Source organism: Lactuca virosa, chromosome 8 (assembly GCF_052849685.1).
Source record: "Lactuca virosa cultivar CGN04683 chromosome 8, Lactuca_virosa_CGN04683_v6, whole genome shotgun sequence".
NCBI lineage: Eukaryota > Viridiplantae > Streptophyta > Magnoliopsida > Asterales > Asteraceae > Lactuca > Lactuca virosa.
This window is the reverse complement of record NC_136433.1, coordinates 344,250,783-344,278,606: the sequence shown is the minus strand read 5'-3', so window position 1 is coordinate 344,278,606 and position 27,824 is coordinate 344,250,783. Positions and strand designations below refer to the sequence as shown.

The following is a 27,824-nucleotide window of genomic DNA, read 5'->3' as shown; positions in this document are numbered from 1 at the left end:
AGTGCTAAAGAACAAAAAAAGGGAATAAGTAATAACCACGACAGTTGCAGTGACTTTTTCAACTCAAACAAATACATATTATACGCGTTTACAATATATTTAAAAATGATGGAACTAATTACGAAGACAACCATTAGCCTAGTGGTAATGACCTCATCCAACAAGGATTCAATAACAAAAATGTGTCTTGGCTAAAGTTTGATTCAAGCAAGTCCCTTTTCTTTTCTTTATAGCTTTCATTAATAAAAAATCAAGAAAACAATACTCTTGTTATTAATCTTTACTTGCTATAAATTTGCCCTTGTTTGCTTTTCCTAAAAATGCTATCATATCCTTGAATATATTTTTAAATTCCATTTATTCAGCTAAGCTAACACTTGATTCATATAGTAAGAACTGCAGGCATGTGAAACAAGTTGTTTACATAAATTATGGAAACAGAAGTAGTCAAACTGCCTGATGGATACAAAATTGTATACACTCAACACAACTTACAAAACATTTCCGCATGCAACTTGTTTTAACTTATAAGGGCATGTATCAAGTCAAAGTGGTCAAAATGAGACACGACAACTACTACACTAGTTATACCATAAATAAATATGATAATATAACTAACTCTGGTCATCTACTATAACTCTGGTTACCACACCAACAGCAACAGTTGTCCCTGATGATCTCAGAAACACCCTCCCAAGAGCTCTGCTACTTGAGAATTCATCCACACAAACTTCTCCTTGAAGCATTACCTGATGAGATTATTAAATAAATAAATAAATTAACACATTTGAAAATAACTCATGATTACGAGATTTAACAATAACAAACCTCAACTATGGCAGTTTGTTTGGATAAGAGACATCTTGGTGACTTCTTAGTAACCTTCCCTGTTTTTGCATCAAGCAAAGACACAATCTTTGCAACTCTTGCTACTTCCTTTGCATGGTGTATATGAAACTCCAACTGCTCATGTATATATAATAAATAATATGTAAGTTTAGGAGGGGGGGGGGGCATTTATGTCTTTTCCAATAAATAATACCTGAGAGCCGATTAAAACTGGTGTTTGGACATCCAAAACAAGAATCTTCAGCTCCAAATGGTTTGTGATTGACACTGGAAAATCAGGGTGACACAATACACCACCCGAAATCACAACATTTGCATCAATATTTTGTAGAGTAACAGCTACATTATCTCCAGCTCTTGCAATGCTACATGCCTGTGAATCACGTTCTAATGATCGAACTGTTCCAATGTCTCCAGATGGCAGAATCATAACCTATAAATTCCATATATTATTTTTTTTCATATTAACACATTATATTGTGAATAGATCAACAGAAAGAAATCAAAGTAAAGTAAAGTAAACTACCTTTGTTCCATTTCGAAGAGCTCCAGATTCTAACTTCCCACATGCAGATACCTGACCTTGAGATGGGAGTTTGATGACATCACAAATAGGCATCAATAAAGGCTTAGAATATTCTCTAGCAGGAGGTTGAAGAGCATCTATGGCTTCCAACAAACTACCTCCCTTATACCTGTATTGATATAACGCTTAATTTGATTTTTCATGTAATAGAAAAAAAGAAAAATGAAAAAAGAAAACTAACCAGGAAAGCAATCGAGCATCAGAAGGAGGAGCAACCAAGTTTTGATTTTCCATGGCACTCAACGGGACCCACGTGACATTAGAATCTTTAAAATTACAAGAACGAAGAAAAACCCCAAGTTGAAGTTTAATATGATCAAACCTTTCCTTGGAGTATTGAACAGCGTCCATTTTATTGACAGAAACAATGATTTGATCAACACCAAAGCTTCTAATCAGCTGTGCGTGTTCCCGTGTTTGACCTCCTGCACTATCAATACCTGCTTCAAAGGCACCAAGTGATGCATCAATAACAAGAATTGCAGCATCTGCTTGTGTTGCACCTGATATCATGTTTGGGACAAAATCTTTATGCCCTGGTGAATCCAACACCACAACATGGTGTTTCTTTGAGTTAAAAAAAGCAACTCCAACTGTCATTGTTATCCCCCTTTCTCGTTCTTCAACACTCTCATCTAATGCCCATGCATAAGCAAACGAACCTTTCCCCTGATTTTTTTTAACACAGAATTAGCACAACATAATTTCAGTTATTTGTGTATTTTAGTAACATTCTACTTTCATACCTGTAACTTAGCTTCCTTTTCAAATTTATGCATTTGTTTCTGAGATATTTGTCCCAAAAGGTGTAGCAGCCTTCCTGAAAGTGTTGACTTTCCAGAATCCACATGCCCAACCTACAAATGTCAAATACAAAGTTGTTAGCACCTTAGCATCACAATTCACAATGACAAATTATTTTTTTTTTTTTTAAATAATGTGTTAACACTTACAATAGCAAGATTTAGCTGACTCAGACGATCTTCTCCTTCATCAAGTAGCATCCACTTCTCAGGTTTATACTGTGAGCGAGATGCAGTTTTACCCGTTTTACCCTTGTTTGCAATTTTGGAAGTTCCAGATTCGCCACTCATGGTCATGTTGTTCAATTCGGTAGAAATGTTATGTGTTTGTGGAATGTTGTTATTCTCCATGTGTTGTGGTTTATCTTTTGAAATCAATGGTGGTGATTTGTTGGAAGATTTAGCATTTGACTTCAAGTTGGTATTTTCCATCTTCTTGTTGGAAGGAGCATCAGAAGTGGATGGTTTCTCTAAGTTGGGTACAACTATTTAATTTGAAAAAGAATAAACATGTCAGATTTCAACGAGAAAGTAATGAATATTTTTTTATGTATAACAGAAATTATATACATAAAAGCAACAAAAGTTTAGAGATATTACTTATGAAGTTATGATATAACTACTTATACATTATACATCTACATGTTAATATAAATCACGTGTTTATGTAATAATATCTTTAGTGGGAAAGAACAACTTCTTCCAGAATCAATCCAATTATTCTCTATCTTTGCTCTTGCCAAAAAAAGGAAGAAAGAAGGGAGACTAGAAAAGTGTCCTAATGACATATCTTGGGTAATCACATATCACAAATCTTGAAATGTTTAACTTATGCACCCTCTTCAGTCACATATTTTTAGATAGGGGTAGTTTGGGAAATCATCAAGTAAAGAGAATCAGAGGCATTAGGGGCACTTTAGGCATTTTATATTAGTTAGTTTGTTATGACAGATGGTATAAGAGGGTAGTGGGAAAGAGAATCAGCCAAACTATCTTTCATAACAAAAGTACTAATATAAAATGACTAAAATGCCCCTGCCCTAATAAGATACTCTTTATTTGATGATTTCCAAAACTACCCCTATCTAAAAATACGTGACTTAAGAGGGTGCATTAAAGACTTTCTGAGTGAGAACCTATACGGGAGACTAGAAGTATAAAGTTCCTTGAACTCCATATGGTGACAAAAAAAGTACCTTTGGAACCTATTTTGTAAGACTTCAACCCCAAAGAAACAACATCATCTGGAGATGGGGTATCAAACTTGAAAGGGGCTGAAATAGTCAAAACAGGCAAGGTCAAGGACTAAAGGGTAGTTACTAAAGTTATTTATTTGATATATTGTGGGCATCTATGTCAAGAGCATGTGCAAACCTATGTTAACCTTGTAAGATTTTTCAGAGATAATGGCATTATGTAAATCATGGAATTTTCCATGCACGTGAGAGAACGTGTCCTCTTTTCTTGAAGAAGCATCTTTCTGTGGTTGAAAGTTTACAGTTACACCCCCTCTTGGTGACTCATATGGCAAGGATGTAAAAAGAGACTTTGCCATCATCGATGCTCCAAAGTTTGTGCATATGCCATCAACTGCATTAAAAAATCTAATCTATGAAGACACTAGGAGAAAGGAGAGGATTCCTATATTAGAAAAAAAAAAAAAAAAAGGTCCTAACTCTCAAAGGTATGTAAGCTCCCTAATTTTCAAGTTATTATTCAGCACAAGCTGTATTTTATAAACCTTTGTTCATTGTGATGTATATTGAATAAAGCAAAGCTATGAAGTTTTGGAATTATATCGAGTAAAGTTTTGAACTTTGTGATGTATATCGAATAAAATGTCAAAAGTACAATACCCAGTTCAGTAAATGTTAGTAAGTCAACAATCCATGGAGAGTGAAGGGACCAAATTGATATATTTTCATTTATGAGGGTGTAATGTAATAGAACATGAACATATGAGTACCTGTACTTGATTGGCCATTGTTTGAGCTTTTGATTAAAGGGTTGCGAAGAACACCACATATATCACATGAAGACATATATTCCTCATTATCATATGTACAAATGGGACAACTCCAAACATTTTTCTGCACGATTTCTTCTTTTGTAACAGGAGCTTCCCAAGCTGTAAATAGGAATCCAAGTCAAAAGATACAATTAGTTTAGTTAGATTGATTCCAACAAAACAAAACAAAGGAACTTGTACATATGATAAGGTCAAAGCACTCATAGTCACTATATCACTACTTGTCACAATATTCCCAAGTATGATTAAACAAGGGTTACTTAACCACATTACATATAAGGGGGTGAAAAGTAAAGTACAATCACATAGCTATTAATAAGCTCAAGAGAAGATTACAAGTCAGTTTAATTACCAGTTTCATGTTCATCTATGCAATTGCCATGATTATAATCATAATCATCACGATAATCATCATAAGCATCATACTCTTCATCAAAATCAACTCCATATGATACTTTGCGAGGCATTTCCTGGTTAAATAAAAAACCAAATATGATACAGAATAAGCTTTCACTATGGAAATTAGACTTGAGAAGATACAAATATAGGTCCCTTATATGCAGATTAGATTATGAAACTGAAACCAACAAGAAATATTTTTAAAAGATATACCTTGACTTTATTGTGGACTGAATCAAAATAACACTGTCATCCAAACCCTTGCCAAATGATAATGAGAGGAGAATCTGCAAGCTTGCCAAAAGGGTTTGATGACATAACACCAAAGAAATGCTTTATCTTCCTACTTCAGGTCCATTTTCCCATCCAGTATAATATTAAATTTCTGATAAAAAACCGTTATCAAAATATGCCATACAGGGTTCATCTCAAAGACTAAATAACTGAACAAACTGAATCAACTAGAAAATAGAATCACTGAACCATGAACTCAAAGTATCTTACTTTACTTCCTTTTTCTTTCTACATTATAATAGTGATAACTACAAGTAAGCAAAGTTCTTAATTACTCACATGTATCCTTATATCAGGCAGAATTTGACTTACTACCAAAAAAATGTGCATTGAAAGCAAGTAGTTTACACATGCCACAGAATCAATCTTGATAAATGCAAATTAAGTAATGAATTTGTTGGTACCAATTTATCACCAGTAAGTCACACTCTTTATAAACTTATGTCCCTTGAATTACTCTATGAGGCTGAAAGTTTTTAATTCAATTATAACCCATAAATTAGCCCCTCGAGTCGATGGTAGAAGTGATCAAGTAAATATCGTTATATTTTTCCTTCTTTGTCTATATACATTCTCATCTCAATATGTATAATCAAAAGAATTAACACTTCAAGTGTAAATTAGGGTTTCAGTATATTTACAAGTCTTTATAAATTCAATATCGAGTTCCATCATATAAAAGCTGTGAGATTTTATTAAATTGAGAATTTAAATAAGCAATTCAATCTTCGTGGTGACTGAATCCGTATAGAATGCGCATCAAAAACAACTGTGAACATATAGGCCGGAGGTCAGGAGGCGCCGACAATATGGTGATTTGGAGGAGGGAAGGTCGTCGTTTCTGTGATGGAGGGAGAATGAAGAGCGAATCACACTTATGGAAAATAAGGAAACACGCGTTCATGAATTCAATATCGAGTTCCCCCATTATGTGTATATCAAAAGAGTTATCACCTCACGTTTAAATTAGGGTTTCAGCATATTTACAAGTCTTTATAAATTCAATATCGAGTTCCATCACATCAGAGCGGTGAGATTTTATGAAGTTGTTAATTTAAATAAGCAGTTCAATCTTCGTACCGATTGAATCCGTATAAAAAGCGCATCAAAAACAACTATGAGCACATAACTCGACAAATTATGATTCAAATCAAATCGATTAGCACAAAGAGAGAGCTTACCGGTGGAGAGTGTTTGAAGAAGGATTCTGAAAGCAACGTATAAAATCAAATAAGATTATATGATGAAGCAATCAGGAGACAGAAGCGGCGAGTGTTAGTTCCTCTTCCAGATGATCGACAAAGGGTTTGAAACGCTTTTCTTTTACTGAAGTAAAACATGTGTTTGGAGTGCTTTTCATTACGTGGCTTTTCAGGTTTAACTTAACCACCAGAAATTTCTATTTTTTTTTCTCAAAAAGTTCATTGAAAAGTACAAGGTGTTTGCGAAACACCCCATAAGTTATTAAAAAGCACTCCCTATCTTGTATGGACGGGTGGAGTGAAGATGAGCTGGAAGTTATGTGACATATTTGTGTCATGGTAACACCATGTTTAGTGTGTGGTTTCCGTCGTATGGCTTGAGAAATCGGCTCCCCATTACTCTCTCTCTCTCTCTCACACATATGGGATGTGGCAAAGATGGTATAACATACATGGTCCATGGTAATCTTGTTGGAAAAATGAGGTGGGATATGATAAGGATGGCATCACACCTTCTGGTCTAAGAGTACTAGCATTTATGTTATAAGCATACCCACCTTTTCACCATTGTAAAACTAATATCACATCACATACCAACACCATATTAAAATTATTATATCTAGGGGTGCAAACAAGTCGAGCCGAGCCCAAGCTTGACCAGGAGCTCGGTTCGTTTAAATTTTTTTCGGCTTAGTTCGTTTACGTCCCAAAAAACATAGAAATTTAAATTTTTAAAAAACAACACATTAACCATATAGTGTTTACAAAACCATTGATTCAAAAGTATAATCATAATCAGAATATCCTAAGATCCAATATCATAAAAACAGGAAGATGTGCATGATCACGCATTCGCTTTCACATGATCCTCTGAAGTACCTGAAACAATAAACTGAAATCGTAAGACAAAGCTTAGTGAGTTTCCCCAAAGTACCACTAAACAGCATAACAAACAACAACATGCAAATATGAGCCTTCAGCCTGACCGGACCGCCTCACAGGGCCTACAACCTATCTGGACCACTTTTCGGGCCTTCGGTCTGACTGGACCGCCTCGCAGGCCTTCAGTCTATCTGGGCCGCCTTGGGTGTCTTGGCCTTCAGCACTAGTTGGCCCGCCTCAACCCATCAAACCATAACATGTCGACATATATAATGACAAACAATAATCAACAAACACAGGTATTCCTACATATCTACCAGTCTAATCTCATAACCAGTGAACACATATCTCAGCATAATAGCACTCGACAAAACAAGATATCTAATCCAACGGGTCGGTCGTGGTGCCTTCGACCCATAAGTACGGTGAGAAAAACTCACATCTCAGTCCTAACAAATAGTTGAATAGGTCTCTGCTCCGAATATCAGCTCTACCCTTCACCTATACATCAAATAGTGATCAATCTCAAACACAACTCAAAATCCCCAATATACCCTTAGGTCAAAATTGGTCAAATCCTAGTCAAAGTCGGAAAACTCAAAAGTTAAAAGTCAAACTTGGTTAACACAGTTGAGTACGCCCAACGTACTCAGCTTGTACGCCCAGCGTACACGAGTGTTGACCTAATTACGGGCATGTTGACTTAGTACGCCTAGCGTACCTGGGTTACGCCCAACATATGCTACCTTCACTCGATCCTTCCATTAAAAGCTTATTCCTTAACCTCTTTTGCTCAAATTACAGATCCAACCCTAAACTAACGTCCTTAACCATAAAGTTTCCAATTTTATGGTCTTGCATGGCTAATAAGTGCTTAACAACGAAAACCCTAACTACTTAACCCATTAAGACCTTGTAACTCATGCATGGAAGGAAACTAACAATCAAGATTACATTTTTATGCTTCTAGATGCTCCAAAATGTCTAAAAGGCCAACTTATATGGACTAGAGTAATCCATTCATAATACCAAGATTATAGGACCAAAAGAACACAATTTCATGGATATTCAAGATCTAATCAATGCATCATCAAGTTCATGGCTTTTTACCATCAAATAGTCTCAAATTATGTTGCTATTCTGGATCCAAAGAGTTCCATTTCTCCAATATGACATTCTCTTCTTTCTCATTCCTTCAAAATCATAAAAACACACTTAAAGGCTCACAATGTAACATCCCGTTTTAAATAGAGTAATAAAATAATAAATCAGGAACCCGGGAAGTAATTATTTTGATTATTTTATATTATTAGAGCTTAAAATTTAATAATAATTATTGGAATGTAGTTTCGGGGGTTAAAGAATGATATTGGACTTATATTGAAAGGATTTTATGGAGTCAGGGGTCGAAGTGTAAATTTCGGATCTGATTTGAAAAGAATTGAAGAGGGCAGGGTTGAAAAGGTAAATAATGGGCTATGATTGAAAGGAATATTATGGGGAGGGACTGTAGTTGCCATCATGGCAAACTTTAATTGGAAGCGGGTATTTAAGGGATCCGAAACCCTAACCCTAGGGACCATTTGTGCAGCCGTCATCTTCTTCACTCCCTCTCTCTCCGTCGCTGCTGCCGACGCAAGTGAGGATCGAGAGCCAACGTTTGATGGTGGAGTTGGTCGGTTGAAGCAAAGCTGCGGGTGTGATTGTTGCAGTTCGCCGGTTGGGGTCGTAACCCTCTTTCTTCTCCCCGTTCTTCTGTTACAGCGAAGTCACCGGACCACCGCCCCTCCGCTGTGGAAGCCGGGAATCTCCAGACCGACGTTGCCATTTCCCCTTCTGTTTCGCTGTGTTTTCGTCGGTGCCATGTCCCAGCTCGATCGCCGCCGCCTGTGTGGTCTTTCTTCTACTTCAGTCGACATCCGTCACCTCAAGGGTGGTTGCTGTGCGCATGCTCAGCCCGTGTGTCGCAATGGCGTGTGTTTTGGGTTGCTGACCGCACGGGGATGTCTTCTTCTGGCCAGATACATCACGGGAACCACCATGGTGGCCCGCCATGGTGGTCGTCATCTCGCTGTCGCTGTGCACCACCGTAAGGTGGGTGGTTGTGTGCGTTTTTCTGAGCAAATGGTTGTGGGTTTTGGGGTGTTTGTGTTTGAATGTGGTGACGATATGAGGCTGCTGGAACGATTTTGGCCGGAGATCTGGAGGAAAACCCCACTGCCACCACCATGAGGTGGTGGCTGCCGCTCTCTACCGCCGACTGTCGCCAAGGTGGTTGTGTGTGTTATTAGTGTGTGTGTATTATTAGTATGTGTGTGTGTTTATTTTGGTATAAGCATTGTAACTTGTAACAAGAAAGTGAAATAATGGAAAAGAAAACCCTAACCACCACCGTGAGGTGGTGGCTGCCGCCACCGGCCGCCGTGTCGGGTGGCGGTGTGCTTTGCTTTTTTGGTATTGATTCGTTGGGATGCTTGAAACCCTAATGGGCTTAATGAAACTCTAGTGGGCTTAATGGGTCCCAATAAAGCCCTAATTGACCTAATAAAATCCTAATGGGCCCAATAAGGCCCAATGTGACCTAAAAGCCCAATCAATGGACTAATGGACTAGTATTGTGTTGGAAAACCCTAATAGCATAAAACCCTAATTTTGGGAATTGATCGGCACGCACACGAGAATTATTTAATAACTTGAAATATTAAATAATAGTCATTGGCAAATTAATGTAAGGCAACAATGGACTTAATAGATTAAGTCCTTAATGGGTTAAGTAAGAAACACTTAACCCTAATCATCATTTCATGTGAAAGCCCTAATCTTGCTCGGGCCTTGAGTTGGGCCTTACTATTGGGCTTTGGTGATTGGACTTATAATGGGCTTTCCAAGAATGAGTAAATGGACTAAATAATTGTATGGGCTTAAGGATAAGGCCCATGTGAGAGCCTTGGGCCTAATTTGGAAAATTGGGCCATAGATGGGCCATAATTGGGCCTTTATGAGTATGTGATATTGGGCCATGGGAATTGGATTGGAATAAGTGGATGAGCCTTAAGGAAAGACCGTGTAGAGGTCTGGGCCCAATTTGGAAAATTGGGCCATATGTTGTACTTTGGCCCATTACTTGACTTTTGGGTCTTTGGAGTGTGAGTTGGACCTTGGACTTGGAACCAATTATTAATTGGGTATTGTTTGATGTCGACAGTTCGGGAAGCTGTCAACCAGCAGCTGGAGTTTTATCTGCGGGACTGCAGCAGTGCCAGGTGAGTTATCCTCACTATATCAACAGGGTCTATGGCACCAAGGCCGACCCTTTATGATTTACATCCTGGTTTAGGATGGTTGCTATGTTATTGATATGCCAGATTACATCCTGGTCTAGGATGGTTGCTATGTTATTAATATGCTAGATTACATCCTGGTTTAGGATGGTTGCTATGTTATTGATATGTTATATTACATCCTGGTCTAAGATGGTTGCTATGTTATTGATATGCTAAATTTCATCCTGGTTTAGGATGGTTGCTATGTTAGATTTCGGATAGATCCGTATCTTGGTTGTAGTATGTTTGTATGCTGTTATGATCTGTTAGATCGGTATCCTGGTAGATAGGATGTTGTTATGCTATTATGATTGCTATATCGGTATCCTGGTATATAGGATGATGCTATGTTAGTGAACTGGTTAGGTCGGTATCCTGGTTATAGGATGTTGTTATGATTGGTGATCTGTTAGATTGGTATGACTGTTATATCTATGCAAGTGTATGATATTTATGTACACATGCTTGTTTGATTTGGGGTTGGGTTGAGGCAGTCATGCTTTGTGCTGGAGGCCAACATACCCAGGGTGGTCCGGATAACCTGAAGGCCCTGCAAAGGGATTCAGTCAGACCGAAGGCCCGACGAGCGGTTCGGATAGGCTGTAGGCCCTGCGAGGCGGTCCAGACGTGCCGAAGGCTCGGAGAACAGTCCATATAAACTGAAGGCCAGTGAGGCGGTCCAGTCAGGCTGACAACTCATTATGCATGATGTTCTGTATTTGTTGATATGATATGATTATGGTTATTTGAGGTTGGTATTTTGGGGGTAACTCACTAAGCTCTCGGGCTTACAGTTTTCAGTTTATTGTTTCAGGTAAATCAGATGAACGCAGGAAGGCAAAGGCGTGATCGTACAGCTCCTCTTATTTTATGGTTTTATGAATTGATTCTTGGGATACTCTGATGTCTAAACCATTTTGAAAGCAAACTATAGTAACTTGATGGTTTTAAAATGTATTAAAAGTTTTAATTTGGCTTGAATTTTTTGGGTGTTACAAGTTGGTATCAGAGCCTTGGTTTGAGTGAATTGGAGGAACACTCGTGTGAATCCAGTCTCAAATCAAGGAAAGGATTTTGAAATGAATTTTTAAATGGTTTTCAAAATAAGTAAAGGAGGATGCAGAGTGTACGATCAGCCATTACCAGTAAGTAGACCCCAAAATACCATACAGTTATTTGATTATGTGATATGTTAGAACAGCATGCTAGTACTAGGCTAGGGATCTTCAGAAATTGCATGATAGAATTGTCTGATTACATGATGCCTGCTAGCCTAGGGTTTCCTTATATGAGATTGACATCATTATTGTAGTTGTTTAGTGTATGCATCACGGCTGTACATAACTAAGATCTTATAGCCCAAGAATGTTTGATTTGGCCGTATGTTCTGTTCTTATTGATTGGGGATTAGGGTAAGATTGGATATTCGAAAGTCTATAGGGTCCAGCGTTATGTATGGCTAGTGTAACATCCGGATTCCCAGGTATCTTATTTTAAGTATTTGCCTTGAGTTTTAGGGAGGGACTCGGCGAGTAGGCGCTCAGACTCGCCGAGTAGGATCGCGAATTCTTGTCTGGATTAATGAGGGACTCGACGAGTCGATGCGTGGACTCGGCGAGTCCGCGCTGTAAAGTGAAACCCTAAATCTCAGGGCCTGAGCCCTATTTAAAGGCCTTTATGGCCTCCATTTGCGGCTACCAGTCCAGAGAGAGATGCCCTAGCAATTGTGAGCGAGTTGTGAGAGAGTTTGAGCCTTTTTGATCATTTTTGGTGTGATTTTGCAAAGGAGAAAGTGTTTCCAGCAAGGGGAGGTCAAGAGGATTGAATTTCAGTGGGTTTTCGGCTTGGATCTTCAAGATTGAGGTAACTATTTGATCCTATCCTTCTGTTTTGCTTAAGGGCATTGAATTTAGGGTTTTCTATACCCTTTTATGGCTTGTTTAGTTGTGTATAGTGTCCCATTGAGTGCTAAACTCTAGATCTGGACATTTTGAGGTCCAGAGAGCCTGAACCATGCTGCTTTTTGTGGTTCTATGGAGGAATTGGACATAGATTGCCATGTTAGAAGGGATTTCACCAAAATAAGCCTTGGGAGCATTGCATGTGTAGCAAGATTCGACCTTTACGTGTTTATTGGTCATGGGGAAGTCAGATCTATAGATTAGAGAAGCAGATATGACCTCAAGAGGTCAGATGAGTGTTGTCATGGGAGGAACTCGCCGAGCCCATAAGGGAATCGATGAGTCGAGTCGGGTTGCCCCGCGATTTGCGACCTGTGATAACCCGTTGAGTGTGGGGTTGACTCAGCGATTCGAGTGAGGACCAGGGGCGAAGAGGACATGCATGTACTCGCCGAGTCACACGAGTGCACTCGACGAGTCGGGTCAAAGTTTGACCGTTGACTTTTGTTGACTTTTAGGGTTTAGTCAGTGTTTGGACTTATGAGCCATTAGAGGGGTAGAATGGTCTTTTACCCTTCTTAGAGAACTTATAGAGAGGGGTTAGCTTAGCCTTTAGAAGTTGTATTAATTAGAGTAATTATTTATGTGATTAGGCGGAGGCTAGTGCAGTATTTCAGAGTTCGAGGTTTACCGAGTTACCCGAGGTGAGTCTTCTCACTATACTTTACCTAGAGTGGTAATTAGAGTTATGTGACAAAGTATCTTGTATGTTATTTATGTGATTGTGATACACTGCCTTATTTCTATGTGATTCATGTCGTGTATGTTACAGAGTTACAGAGTTAGAACCGGAAGGTTCACAGAGTTAGGACCGGAGGGTCCATAGAGTTAGGACCGGAGGGTCCAGAGAGTTACAGCCTCGAGTGGCTAATATGTGTTATATGTGGTATTTTGGGGAACTCACTAAGCATTTATGCTTACAGTGTTGTGTTATGTGTTTCAGGTACCAGTGAGGATCGCGGGAAGGCGCCGACATGATCAGTACACACATGAGGAGTTTTTATACATTATGATCTTGGGATGTGTTTCTATGGATTGATATGTGATACAATGAGATTTTTATAATACCTATGAATGAAAGTATGCGTTTAAAAATGTGAAAAATTGTTTGAAAAATTACGGTGTTACAGCTAGCATGCACTAGTGCTGCAGGGTTGGTGGAAGTTTCACAGATGGGTGGGTTGTGTGAGGCCGGGAGGCCAGTTATGAGATATTTAGCATTCCTCTAGGAGTAAGGATTGAGCGCTCGCTATGTTTATGTATATTGTTAGGGCGTTGTGATGATACTTGAGACAAATATGGGTAGGTGTGGAAGGTAGTATGGGCCCGTACTACTGAAAGCATAGGACCCATACGCGTAGCAAGGAAGTCACAACCCCTAGGGTTTGGTTGGGAATTGGCTCTTTGTCATTATATAGGTTATCAGAGACCTTTCTGGTGTGTTACCAGAATGGTGGTTACGAGACGTCTTGAGAGCGGAGCGCATTTGAAAAATTGTTTGAAAAATTACGGTGTTACAAGTTGGTATCAGAGCCTTGGTTTGAGGGATTCGGATGCACCTTCGAGCGCATTTGAACTCAAACTGAGGATTTGAGGAATTTTTCGAAATAAAACAAAATTTTTCTAAAAGAGTAAAAGTATTTTGAAAAGAGCAGAGCAGAGCAGTGTGTACGATCAGCCAGCGCCCGAACGGTGATTTCCCAAAATACCCTTACATTATGTGTTATGAGATATTATGTGGTATGTTATGCATGCTAGAGTAGGCTAGGTATTCATGGATAGGACTAGAGTGGGCCTGATTTGTGATGCCTTAGCCTAGGAGTTATTGCTACTATGAGAATACTTCGAGAGTAAGTAGGTAGCAGCGAGGAGTTTATGAGTGGTCTACCGGAGAGTAGCCTGAGTTGGTGAGATATAGAGTACTTGTGATCTGGGATCCTAGGAGGAGGACTTGGGGTGAATACCGATGCGCTGTGGAAGGTAGTATAAGGGCCCGTACTACTGGAAACACCGGATCGGTGAGAAGTCCAAGTAAGAATCCTTAGGGTACTAAAGAGCAAGTAGGGTTGGGTCTCGAGTGCGAGTATACTCGAGCGAGTCTCTGATTTCTTTTGTGTTGTATTTCAGAGACATCATGGTTGGGACGCGCCACCACCCAGGAGGCAGTGGTACCAGTGGTACCAGTGATGAGGAGATCCGTAGGTTGATTCATGAGGAGGTGGCTGCTGCCATCCGAGCCGAGATACCAGAGATGTTTGGGTCTATCAAGACCACCCTGATCGAGACTTTTGACGAGCGTTACGATGCTCTTACTGATGCTGCTGTTGCTGCAACCACCGCAGTCGTCGCTGCTGCGAGACCGCAGGGGGGTGACTCGTTGCTGTACCGAGAGTTCAGCAACACGAAGCCACCAGAGTTTGATGGGACACAGGATCTGATCGCTGCGATGAGATGGATTTCTGATATTGAGGGATGCTTCTATACGTTTTCTTGTCCGGAGCATCCGAGAGTTCGGTTCGCGCTGAACCAGCTTCGCTTGGGAGCGAAGGACTGGTGGAAGTTTGTGACAACGCACTATTCTTCTGCAGAGCTTGCCGCGGTGACCTGGGAAAGGTTCACCGCTATGTTTCGTGATGAGTACGTTCCCCCGGTGGAAAGGGAACGTTTGGCCCAGGAGTTCTTGACCCTCAAGCAGGGTACCGAGTCTGTTACTGTGATCACCAGGATGTTCCATGAGAGGGCGATGTTCTGCCCTGAGCACGTGTCTTCCGAGCAGGCACGCATGAGTCGGTATTTGAGCATTTTGAGGAGAGACATCCGCGAGTTCATGGCGAACTCGTCGTACCGGACATTTGCCGAGCTTCAGGCAAATGCTCGGAAGAGGGAGATAGAGCTTGAGACTCAGGCTAGGGAGGAGGCGGAGTCTCAGACGAGGGATCGGCGACCGGTACAGTCCCAGCCTGCAGCCAAGCGGGCCAAGCCCGCCGATTCGAGATCAGGGAACCAGAAGAGCCGCACTTGTGGCAAGTGCGACAAGAGTCATGAGGGGGTTTGTAGAGCAGGGTCTTGCTACAAGTGTGGCAAGGAGGGGCACATGGCCAAGGATTGCCCCAAGGGGTTTGCAGTTTGTTTTCACTACAACCAGACCGGACACCGGAAGGCCGAGTGTCCGCAGTTGCAGGGATCTGCCCCTGCTGTCGTTCGAGTTGTAGAGAGTCGACCAATGAAGGCCGAGGCACCGAAGGCACGAGGGAGAGCCTTCCAGTTGACAGCGGAGGAGGTCCGCGCAGCGCCAGATGTTGTGGCTGGTATGTATTCTTTCATCTATTTATTTTGAGTTTGTGGTGTTATGCTTATATTATGATATGCGTAGGTACATTTCTTGTGAGTTCTGTACCTGCTTTGGTGTTATTCGACTCGGGTGCGATTCGGTCTTTTGTGTCGTTAGCCTTTAGTCAGCACATCAGTATCTGTCGAGAGGCGTTGAGTCGACCTTTACGAGTTTCCATAGCTGACGAGAGAGCGGTGTATGCCACTGATGTGATTCGGGGATGTGTACTCGAGATCTTCGGCGTTGAGTTTCCGATTGATTTGGTCCCGATTGCGATGGGAGATGTCTGTGTCATCGTGGGCATGGACTGGTTGAGCAGGTTTGGTGCGGTTATCGACTGCGAACGGCAGCTGGTGACCATACGAGACCCTAGTGGGGGAGTTCTTACGGTTTATGGTGAGGGTACCCGTTCTGGGTTAGCATTTTGTTCGGCCGCTAGAGCGAGGCAGAGCCTACAGCAGGGCTGCAGCGGGTTTGTGGCTTATGTGGTGGATACGAGAGTAGATGCAGAGAGGCCGAGGTCGGTCGATGAGGTCCCGATAGTGCGTGAGTTCCCGGACGTTTTCCCCGAGGAGTTGCCAGGAGTGCCTCCCGAGAGGCAGGTAGAGTTTCGTATCGATTTGGTTCCGGGGGCAGTGCCTATCGCCAAGGCGCCTTATCGCCTTGCGCCGCCAGAGATGCAGGAGTTATCCTCGCAGCTTCAGGAGCTGCTGGGGAAGGGGTTTATTCGACCGAGTAGCTCGCCGTGGGGAGCGCCGATCCTTTTTGTCAGGAAAAAGGATGGTTCACACCGGATGTGCATTGATTACCGGGAGTTGAACAAGTTAACGGTCAAGAACCGTTACCCACTGCCGAGGATTGATGATTTGTTCGATCATTTGCAGGGAGCATCTTGGTTCTCCAAGATAGACTTGAGGTCTGGATATCACCAGCTGAGGGTGCGAGATGATGATATCCAGAAGACGGCGTTCAGGACTCGTTATGGGCATTACGAGTTCGTGGTGATGCCTTTTGGGCTCACCAACGCACCGACAGTGTTCATGGATCTCATGAACAGAGTGTGCAGACCAATGTTGGATCGATCGGTGATTGTATTCATCGACGACATACTGGTGTATTCGAGATCCAGAGAGCAGCATGAGAAGAATTTGAGGGAGATTCTCGGAGTTCTGAGATCGGAGAGGCTTTACGCCAAATTCTCCAAGTGCGATTTCTGGTTACGAGAAGTCCAGTTCTTAGGACACCTCGTCAACCAGAATGGGATATTGGTCGATCCGGCCAAGATTGAGGCGGTGATGAGTTGGGAGGTGCCGAGATCCCCCACCGAGATTAGGAGTTTTCTGGGGTTGGCTGGCTACTATCAGAGATTTATCAAGGATTTCTACAAGATCGTCGTGCCCCTCACCAGGTTGACCCGGAAGGGTGTGGCTTTTTCGTGGGGACCGGAGCAGCAGACCTCGTTTGAGACACTTCGCTAGAGGTTATGCGAAGCCCCGGTGTTAACCCTCCCGGAAGGGATGGAGGATTTTATGGTGTATTGTGACGCATCGATATCAGGATTGGGTGCAGTACTTATGCAGAGGGGGCATGTGATAGCGTATGCATCAAGGCAGCTGAAGGCTCATGAGACGAGGTATCCCACCCACGATCTGGAGTTGGGGGCAGTGGTGTTCGCCCTCAAGATCTGACGTCACTATTTATATGGGGTTCGGTGTACCATATACACGGACCACAAGAGCTTGAAGTATTTGATGGATCAGCCCAATCTGAATATGCGCCAGAGGAGATGGTTGGACGTGGTAAAGGATTACGATTGTGAGATCCTGTACCACCCGGGCAAAGCTAATGTTGTAGCTGATGCCCTGAGTCGCAGGGCGGAGAGTGCCCCGATACGAGATGTTTGTTTGAGATTGACAGTGATGACTCCGGTGTTGGACACCATTCGGGAGGCCCAGGCAGAGGCCATAAGACCGGAGAACCGCAAGAGAGAGCGGGTGGTTGGACAGGTACCTGAGTTCGTTGCCGATAGCCGTGGGCTTATGACCTTTTAGGGTCGGATTTGGGTGCCGTATGCAGGCGGGACGCGCACCACTTTGATGGAGGAGGCGCACCGATCAAGGTTCTCGATCCATCCCGGGGCCACTAAGATGTGTTTGGATCTGAAGAAAGATTATTGGTGGCCCTGTATGAAGAGGGATGTAGCATGGTTTGTTGAGAGGTGCTTGACCTGTCGCAGGGTTAATGCTGAGCACCAGCGCCCGCACGGCAAGTTGCAGCCACTTGAGGTTCCCCAGTGGAAGTGGGAACAGATTTCCATGGATTTCATCACCAAATTGCCAAGGATCACGAGGGGTTTTGATGCGATTTGGGTGATTGTCGACCGGCTGACGAAGAGTGCTCACTTCCTTGCTATCAGTGAGAGCTCTTCTGCAGATAGATTGGCAGAGTTGTATGTGAGGGAGGTGGTATCGCGACATGGAGTACCGATCTCGATTGTGTCAGACCGAGATGTACGTTTCACTTCCAGATTCTGGAAGAAGTTCCATGAGGAGTTGGGTATGAGGCTGCATTTCAGTACCGCTTACCACCCCCAGACGGACGGACAGAGTGAGCGGACGATTCAGACGCTCGAGGACATGCTCCGAGCATGTGTGTTGGACTTCAGGGGAAGTTGGGACACGTATCTGTCGTTGGCTGAGTTTTCTTATAACAACAGCCACCATTCGAGTATTGGTATGCCTCCCTTCGAGTTGTTGTACGGGAGGAGATGTCGGACTCCCATTTGCTAGGGAGAGGTAGGGCAGCGTGTGATGGGCAGCACTGAGATAGTGCTTCAGACGACCGAGCAGATATAGCAGGTTAGACAGAGGTTGTCGACGGCTCAGAGTCGCCAGAAGAGTTATGCGGATAGGCGACGATCCGAGATTGAGTTCCAGGTGGGAGACTTCGTGCTCCTGAAAGTGTCTCCTTGGAAATGAGTGATTCGATTCAGGAAGAGGGGCAAGCTGGGGCCCCGGTATATCGGGCCGTTCAGGGTGACCGCGAGGGTGGGCAAGGTATCATATCGGTTAGAGCTACCTGCGGAGTTGAGCCATATTCATGATACCTTCCACGTGTCTCAGTTGAGGAAGTGTATAGCCGACGAGTCGGCGGTAGTGCCGCTGGAGGATATTCAGGTGGATGCGAGCCTGAATTATGCTGAGAGGCCAATCGCGATCCGGGATCGGAAGATCAAGGTTCTGAGGAACAAGGAGGTGCCCCTGGTGCAGGTCTAGTGGCAACATCGGAAAGCGTCCGAGTTTACTTGGGAGCCGGAGTTGGAGATGCGGGAGCAGCATCCAGAGTTGTTTGTTGAGCAAGACTTCGAGGGTGAAGTCTGATTCTAGTGGGGGAGAATTGTAACATCCGGATTCCCAGGTATCTTATTTTAAGTATTTACCTTGAGTTTTAGGGAGGGACTCGGCGAGTAGGCGCTCAGACTCGCCGAGTAGGATCGCGAATTCTTGTCTGGATTAATGAGGGACTCGACGAGTCGATGCGTGGACTCGGCGAGTCTGCGCTGTAAAGTGAAACCCTAAATCTCAGGGCCTGAGCCCTATTTAAAGGCCTTTATGGCCTCCATTTGCGGCTACCAGTCCAGAGAGAGATACCCTAGAAATTGTGAGCGAGTTGTGAGAGAGTTTGAGCCTTTTTGATCATTTTTGGTGTGATTTTGCAAAGGAGAAAGTGTTTCCAACAAGGGGAGGTCAAGAGGATTGCATTTCAGTGGGTTTTCGGCTTGGATCTTCAAGATTGAGGTAGCTATTTGATCCTATCCTTTTGTTTTGCTTAAGGGCATTGAATTTAGGATTTTCTATACCCTTTTATGGCTTGTTTAGTTGTGTATAGTGTCCCATTGAGTGCTAAACTCTAGGTCTGGACCTTTTGAGGTCCAGAGAGCCTGAACCATGCTGCTTTTTGTGGTTCTATGGAGGAATTGGACATAGATTGCCATGTTAGAAGAAAATTTCACCAAAATAAGCCTTGGGAGCATTGCATGTGTAGCAAGATTCGACCTTTACGTGTTTATTGGTCATGGGGAAGTCAGATCTATAGATTAGAGAAGCAGATCTGACTTCAAGAGGTCAGATGAGTGTTGTCATGGGAGGAACTCGCCGAGCCCATAAGGGACTCGATGAGTCGAGTCGGGTTGCCCCACGATTCGCGACCTGTGATAACCCGTTGAGTGTGGGGTTGACTCAACGAGTCGAGTGTGGACCAGGGGCGAAGAGGACATGCATGTACTCGCCGAGTCACACGAGTGCACTCGACGAGTCGGGTCAAATTTTGACCGTTGACTTTTGTTGACTTTTAGGGTTTAGTCAGTGTTTGGACTTATGAGCCATTAGAGGGGTAGAATGGTCTTTTGCCCTTCTTAGAGAACTTATAGAGAGGGGTTAGCTTAGCCTTTAGAAGTTGTATTAATTAGAGTAATTATTTATGTGATTAGGCGGAGGCTAGTGCAATATTTCAGAGTTCGAGGTTTACCGAGTTACCCGAGGTGAGTCTTCTCACTATACTTTACCTAGAGTGGTAATTAGACTTATGTAACAGAGTATCTTGTATGCTATTTATGTGATTGTGATACACTGCCTTATTTCTATGTGATTCATGTCGTGTATGTTACAGAGTTACAGAGTTATAACCGGAAGGTTCACAGAGTTAGGACCGGAGGGTCCACAGAGTTAGGACCGGAGGGTCCATACAGTTAGGACCGGAGGGTCCACAGAGTTACATCCTCGAGTGGCTAATATGTGTTATATGTGGTATTTTGGGGAACTCATGAAGCATTTATGCTTACAGTGTTGTGTTATGTGTTTCAGGTACCAGTGAGGATCGCGGGAAGGCGCCGGCATGATCAGTACACACATGAGGAGTTTTTATACATTATGATCTTGGGATGTGTTTCTATGGATTGATATGTGATACAATGAGATTTTTATAATACATATGAATGAAAGTATGCGTTTAAAAATGTGAAAAATTGTTTGAAAATCTACGGTGTTACAGCTAGCATGCACTAGTGCTGCAGGGTTGGTGGAAGTTTCACAGATGGGTGGGTTGTGTGAGGCCGGGAGGCCAGTTATGAGATATTTAGCATTCCTCTAGGAGTGAGGATTGAGCGCTCGCTATGTTTATGTATATTGTTAGGGAGTTGTGATGATACTTGAGACAAATATGGGTAGATGTGGAAGGTAGTATGGGCCCGTACTACTGAAAGCATAGGACCCATACGCATAGCAAGGAAGTCACAACCCCTAGGGTTTGGTTGGGAATTGGCTCTTTGTCATTATATGGGTTATCAGAGACCTTTCTGGTCTGTTACCAGAATGGTGGTTACGAGACGTCTTTAGAGCGGATTCGAGTTAGGATCGGGAGCTGGCAGCCAGGATGGGCCAGCATTGTCAGTGGATCGTGTCGGTGAGATCATCCGGGAGGAGGTGATCGAGATTTGTCCGGGGTCAGATTCCGGAGATGTTTGGGTCTATCAAGACCGCCATGGTTGAATACCTTGATGAGCGTTGTGTAGCCATTGTTGAGACGGATGCCGCAACAGCTTCAACAGTTGTAACGACGGCAGGGGGAGGAGCTGGTCGAGCTTTTCAGTACCGGGACTTGTTACTGGGACATATTCTAATGAGTAGAGGGCTACAGTTATCTGGGACCAGGAAGACGATTTGTACTCGTTATATTTCCGCGGGTGAGCGGGAGAGGATAACACCTTAGTTTCTAGATTTGAGGCTCAGGGGTTTTGCTCGGGGGTTTTGCTCGAGGCCGGATGTGAGTCGCGGGGACTCCGGGAAGGAGTAATGATTGTGTTCAGCTGGAGTTATGCAACTGGAATTAAAAATGGTTTATTGATAGGATTGGAATGTCGTTTTCTAGGGCAAGGATTGTGCCCTTTCAGTTTACGAGCTCGAAGGATTAAGCAGGCTTGTGACCCTAGGATCGAGTTGTGTTCCAGCTCGGGTCAGTTGGTCGCCAGGATTGGCGACATTAGTTCAGCGCTGATGAGCGCAGGTGGGTCAATGTGGCATAAGTGTGTTGTGAGGTCCGGTTCGCCTTGGATCTCTCGTATCGGGCGGTAAGGATTGATTGTGCGATCTATTGCACTTTTGGGATTGTAGACTATGTCTTGGGAGTAGTTGTAGCCCAGTTTGGGGCAAAGGTTGTTTGCAGTTCAGCTATGGATGATTGAGCTGGTGAGTGAGTCAGGGTGCGAGGCCCTGAATGATATGATTTTTAGAGCTGGGAGCGGGAGGATTGTTGGAACACTTTGGGAAGAAGGGTATTATGTGGGAGGTCTGCGGACAGGGTCCCACAGGGTGGTTGTTCAACATTATCAAAATTCTATGGTTTTAGTAAGCGTTATTGATTGGCGAAGGAAAGCGCCAATGGAAGTAACTTGTGGCTGAGATGTTAGTTGGAGCAACTACCTTTTTGACTTCAGGATTTGAGTGTGGGATCATTCCAGCATTAGGGATTGTCGGTTTCACTGGAATTCAATAAGTGTTCAGCTAGTTCTTAGAAGTGTGTGATCACTTGTGGTTGGCTAGTAAAGGAGTACTAATTGGAAAGGTCTGGTTGTCATCAGATCGATTGTTGGAAAGTGAGAAGGCTTGGGAATTATAAAATTTTCATGTATTGTGAAGACTTAGTTGAATCTAAGTGGGGGAGAATCGTCCCGGAATGCAGAAGCAGGATCGGTTTTGAAAATGGGATAAGTTTTGCATCGTTGTCAAGAAGGAAGACAACCCAAGTGGCTGTTCAAGTTTGAGGGTTGTGTGAGTGGGAGTCCAATAAAACTCCCCGACATGTAAATCGCGTCTTTTCGATGCTCGATAGCAGAATCTAGGGAATCAGGTTGGAATTCTAGCCTTGAGTTACATTCAGTTTTGTGTTAGGTCGAGTGCGTGTTCGACCAGTATGGAGAGTGTTGTAAGACTGCGGGGGTAGCCGTAGCATTCACTAGCGATCAGGTAGTATGGGGAGTGATGTAAGTCTGTGGGTGTAGCCGCAGCGTTCACTAGGTTAGTAGATAACATGGGCGCGTTGTTAGGACGCGGAAGGGACTGTAGTAACCACCAGTTTGGGTGTGACAGTGAGGATATGGAAATCCACGGATGGGTTTAAGGGTTCCAAAGAGGGATTAGACCAGGTTAAGCCAGTGATAAGACTGCAGGAACGTCACTATAGTTATGAGATCAAGGAAGCAATGGATTGCTTAAGGTTGCTTGTGATGTAAGGCTACCATTGGTCATGTAGCAAATCGCTTTTAGCCTTGGATTTGATGACGTCAGGATTTGACTCATGGATCTGATCGGTTGGATCAAGAGGTTGTTAGAGTCGCAGTGGCATGATAACTAGTGGCAATTAGTTCCAGGGAAGGATTTCGCTTGAAACTCGTGTGAGGCAACTATGTAGGAGTCCTCTAGCTCTGCGACCGGGCCGGAACCCGGTATTTTAGATGAGTGTCACTCGGTTGTGGCGAATCAGATGATTTTTGGATGAGATGCAAGGATAGGTCCTTGGATTTCAAGTTATGGGTTAGACCCGAGTTATGTATATAGTGATATTCCAATCAAGGGTATTCCATCATGAGGATGACCGGACCCTACGATTGAGTGGAACTGACGTGTTTGGTATTCCAACCCGAGGGTTGATTGGACCAAACATGTGCGTGATACAAGGGTATTCCATCCTAGGGATGACTGGACCTGTCGTAGGCATGCCTGGTATTCCATCCCGAGGCTGATTGGGCCAAGTATGAGTATTTGTGCTTATGAGCCGGTTATTATATGTATGTGGTTCGGGAACTAAAGGATCATAGTTAGCAGTGTGGGATTTGTGATTCTGTTTTCTAGTGGGAACCTTAGATTATCAGAAGTTGAGTAGCCAGTTGGGAGTTAAGTGTAATGCATTTGACAATGATCCAGTATGGGCAGTCTGTCAGGGAGCCAGACCATCTCGAGACTTCATATTACAGATTGAGTAAATGTGATCACATTGCAAGGGATTCGTTTATCTTCCTGGTTTTAGAACCCTGCGAGGGTTGGATGAGGTTGCCTTAGAAAGGGTAGGGTTATGCTCGGGATTGTAGCCAAGTAGTGCAAGTTGTTTGGCGTGTAAGGAATGATAAGAAACGATTTCGAGGACGAAATCAAATTTAAGTAGGGGAGAGTTGTAACATCCCGTTTTAAATAGAGTAATAAAATAATAAATCAGGAACCCGAGAAGTAATTATTTTGATTATTTTATATTATTAGAGCTTAAAATTTAATAATAATTATTGGAATGTAGTTTCGGGGGTTAAAGAATGATATTGGACTTATATTGAAAGGATTTTATGGAGTCAGGGGCCGAAGTGTAAATTTCGGATCTGATTTGAAAAGAATTGAAGAGGGCAGGGTTGAAAAGGTAAATAATGGGCTATGATTGAAAGGAATATTATGGGGAGGGACTGTAGTTGCCATCATGGCAAACTTTAATTGGAAGCGGGTATTTAAGGGATCCGAAACCCTAACCCTAGGGACCATTTGTGCAGCCGTCATCTTCTTCACTCCCTCTCTCTCCGCCGCTGCTGCCGACGCAAGTGAGGATCGAGAGCCAACGTTTGATGGTAGAGTTGGTCGGTTGAAGCAAAGTTGTGGGTGTGATTGTTGCAGTTCGTCGGTTGGGGTCGTAACCCTCTTTCTTCTCCCCGTTCTTCTGTTGCAGCGAAGTCACCGGACCACCGCCCCTCCGCTGTGGAAGCCGGGAATCTCCAGACCGACGCTGCCATTTCCCCTTCTGTTTCGCTGTGTTTTCGTCGGTGCCATGTCCCAGCTCGATCGCCGCCTCCTGTGTGGTCTTTCTTCTACTTCAGTCGACATCCGTCACCTCAAGGGTGGCTGTTGTGCGCATGCTCAGCCCGTGTGTCGCAATGGCGTGTGTTTTGGGTTGCTGACCGCACGGGGATGTCTTCTTCTGGCCAGATACATCACGGGAACCACCATGGTGGCCCGCCATGGTGGTCGTCATCTCGCTGTCGCTGTGCACCACCGTAAGGTGGGTGGTTGTGTGCGTTTTTCTGAGCAAATGGTTGTGGGTTTTGGGGTGTTTGTGTTTGAATGTGGTGACGATATGAGACTGCTGGAACGATTTTGGCCGGAGATCTGGAGGAAAACCCCACTGCCACCACTATGAGGTGGTGGCTGCCAATCTCTACCGCCGACTGTCGCCAAGGTGGCTGTGTGTGTTATTAGTGTGTGTGTATTATTAGTATGTGTATGTGTTTATTTTGGTATAAGCATTGTAACTTGTAACAAGAAAGTGAAATAATGGAAAAGAAAACCCTAACCACCACTGTGAGGTGGTGGCTGCCGCCACCGACCGCCGTGTCGGGTGGCGGTGTGCTTTGCTTTTTTGGTATTGATTCGTTGGGATGCTTGAAACCCTAATGGGCTTAATGAAACTCTACTGGGCTTAATGGGGCCCAATAAATCCCTAATTGACCTAATAAAATCCTAATGGGCCCAATAAGGCCCAATGTGACCTAAAAGCCCAATCAATGGACTAATGGGCTAGTATTGTGTTGGAAAACCCTAATAGCATAAAACCCTAATTTTGGGAATTGATCGGCACGCACACGGGAATTATTTAATAACTTGAAATATTAAATAATAGTCATTGGCAAATTAATGTAAGGCAACAATGGACTTAATAGATTAAGTCCTTAATGGGTTAAGTAAGAAACACTTAACCCTAATCATCATTTCATGTGAAAGCCCTAATCTTGCTCGGGCCTTGAGTTGGGCCTTACTATTGGGCTTTGGTGATTGGACTTATAATGGGCTTTCCAAGAATGAGTAAATGGACTAAATAATTGTATGGGCTTAAGGATAAGGCTCATGTGAGAGCTTTGGGCCCAATTTGGAAAATTGGGCTATAGATGGGCCATAATTGGGCCTTTATGAGTATGTGATATTGGGCCATGGGAATTGGATTGGAATAAGTGGATGAGCCTTAAGGAAAGACCGTGTAAAGGTTTGGGCCCAATTTGGAAAATTGGGCCATATGTTGTACTTTGGCCCATTACTTGACTTTTGGGTCTTTGGAGTCTGAGTTGGACCTTGGATTTGGAACCAATTATTAATTGGGTATTGTTTGATGTCGACAGTTCGGGAAGCTGTCAACCAGCAGCTGGAGTTTTATCTGCGGGACTGCAGCAGTGTCAGGTGAGTTATGTTGGATATAGTGTCTAAGTCCATAACTATATTTGGTATGTACTTGACCCGACCCGACATGGTACATTTGGGTTGCACTTCACCCGAACAATTTACGGATAATCTTTTGAGAATAGTATAAGTTATGATTTATTAATATATTATAAGTTCTAATATATTAATATAAAATCATATTATTTAATTAATGTTGATCTATAATTAATTTAGAATTAATTTAGAGATCAAAAGTATGACTAATTAAATATGGGCTCTTGTATTTATATAGTGTGGGCTAATGCTTATTTGGAATGGGCTAGGCTTGCATGGAAAGTCCATGGATACTCCATGGAGCTTTAACCCATGGATCTCATGGAAATGAAAAGACATGGGTATTAGGGTTTACATGGATGTAACCCTAATCCACCACACTATATAAATGAGGCTTTGGTTCTTGAAATTGCACTAGTTGATGTGTGTAAACTAAGAGGGCCGATTTCAAGAAGTTTGTGACTATTCTCTCAAGTTTCCAAGTTTGTGGTGATTTGTGACTTCCATTTGAGGCATCCACATTATTGGTGCTAGGCTCTCAAACTCCAAGCGATCAACTACTACTACAAGGTAAGTAATTCTACTAGTTTTATTTGATTCAAGTACCCCATGCCATGCTAGTTAGGATAAGAACTTTGGAAAAATAATTATTTGCATGTATCTTAGTCAAACATAGATCCAAGGTTTCTAGGGTTGCATGTACACCATAGGAGTGTTAGAATGCTGAAAACCCATCAGTGGTATCAGAGTCTGGTTTGTTTATTTGATACTTGATGCAAAAAAAAAAAAAACTTGAAAATCAAAGTTTTGTTTAAAAGCTCGTATCAAAATTTCAAGTTTTGTATATGTTTTTACGATTCTTGAAATTTTTGATATGAACATTCATAAACATATGAGTTTAGAAGATCATAGAAATTATGTGCTAATAATTGATTAGATTAATTCTTGATCTTTATGTGTTTTAATGGAGTCCATAACTAGTTCTTAAGTTATGGATAACCAAAAGTCACATTTAGAAATAACCATTAAAAGAACACATAGGTTACAAAAAAAAATGAAGAGTCTTCATTTTTAATAACCATTAACTCATAAGTTATGAGAAATGAAAAGTTTTGAAAGTTTACAAAACTTGCCCTCAAGTTTTGGAACATGTAAAGTCATATTAAAAACTTTAGTTCCAACCCCTAGAATTTTAAAAGTTAAAATTCAACCCTTATACTTTATAATATTATAAGTTTAATAATATTTATATATGTATAAGATCAAGTCGTCTTACCGCTAGTACGCCTCATTCACGAAGCCGGTCTATAAGGGGGGTATAAGGTTGTTGCTTATAAAATGGCAACTTAATGGGTGTCCACTCTCACCCACCGCTTCCTTAATCGGTGGAGGGTCGTTAGCCGAACGGGTAGGACAAGGACTTATAAATTCTCATTAAAAGTATAATGATAATACTAAAGTAACTAAACTTTATTGAATTCCCAACCTTAGTTATTTTAGGAAAATGTGAATAAGGTGCTAATCCATGAAATTACACTTTACACTTTGTTTAAGTCATTAGTGGAGCGTGTGTGGTTAACCGGCACACTAACTTGAACTTAACAAGGTAGGTAAAGGGTGACTTAATGTTTATCATAGTATCGATGGAGTGTGTGTGGTTAACCGGCACATCGATTGAGGGGTAATACATTAAGGGTACCAAGTAATTTGCATGGTTACTTCACACCTTGTTTTGTGATCCTCGGCATCCCAGTCACAAAACTTGAAGGGCACACTCGAGATTGAAACATGTCATTGAAGAAAGTTCAATGAATCTCAAAGAATCTAGGAGTTTCTAAACCAATTAAAACCTAATTAAATATTTCGTTTTTCA

The 27,824-nt window shown here is 42.5% G+C and overlaps 1 protein-coding gene across 3 annotated transcripts; it reads right to left on the bottom strand.

Moving 5' to 3' along the window:
- Nucleotides 1–405: 405 nt before the first annotated feature.
- LOC145130956 (Translation elongation factor EF1A/initiation factor IF2gamma family protein) lies at nt 406–6,357 on the bottom strand. 3 transcript variants are annotated; one of them, XM_079065701.1, is made up of 13 exons: nt 6,142–6,357; nt 4,880–5,051; nt 4,620–4,737; nt 4,205–4,366; nt 3,613–3,828; nt 3,435–3,512; nt 2,389–2,723; nt 2,182–2,292; nt 1,617–2,104; nt 1,376–1,544; nt 1,043–1,282; nt 829–963; nt 406–749 (listed from the first exon to the last, which is right to left on the bottom strand). In XM_079065701.1, exons 3-13 carry the CDS (start codon nt 4,732–4,734, stop codon nt 615–617), a joined length of 2,184 nt encoding a protein of 727 aa, XP_078921827.1. In that variant the 5' UTR covers nt 4,735–4,737; nt 4,880–5,051; nt 6,142–6,357; the 3' UTR covers nt 406–614. The 3 variants fall into 3 exon arrangements, with proteins under 3 accessions (XP_078921827.1, XP_078921828.1, XP_078921829.1); XM_079065702.1 differs by lacking the exon at nt 3,435–3,512 and having other exon boundaries at nt 6,142–6,355; XM_079065703.1 differs by lacking the exons at nt 3,435–3,512; nt 3,613–3,828 and having other exon boundaries at nt 6,142–6,347.
- Nucleotides 6,358–27,824: the final 21,467 nt, after the last annotated feature.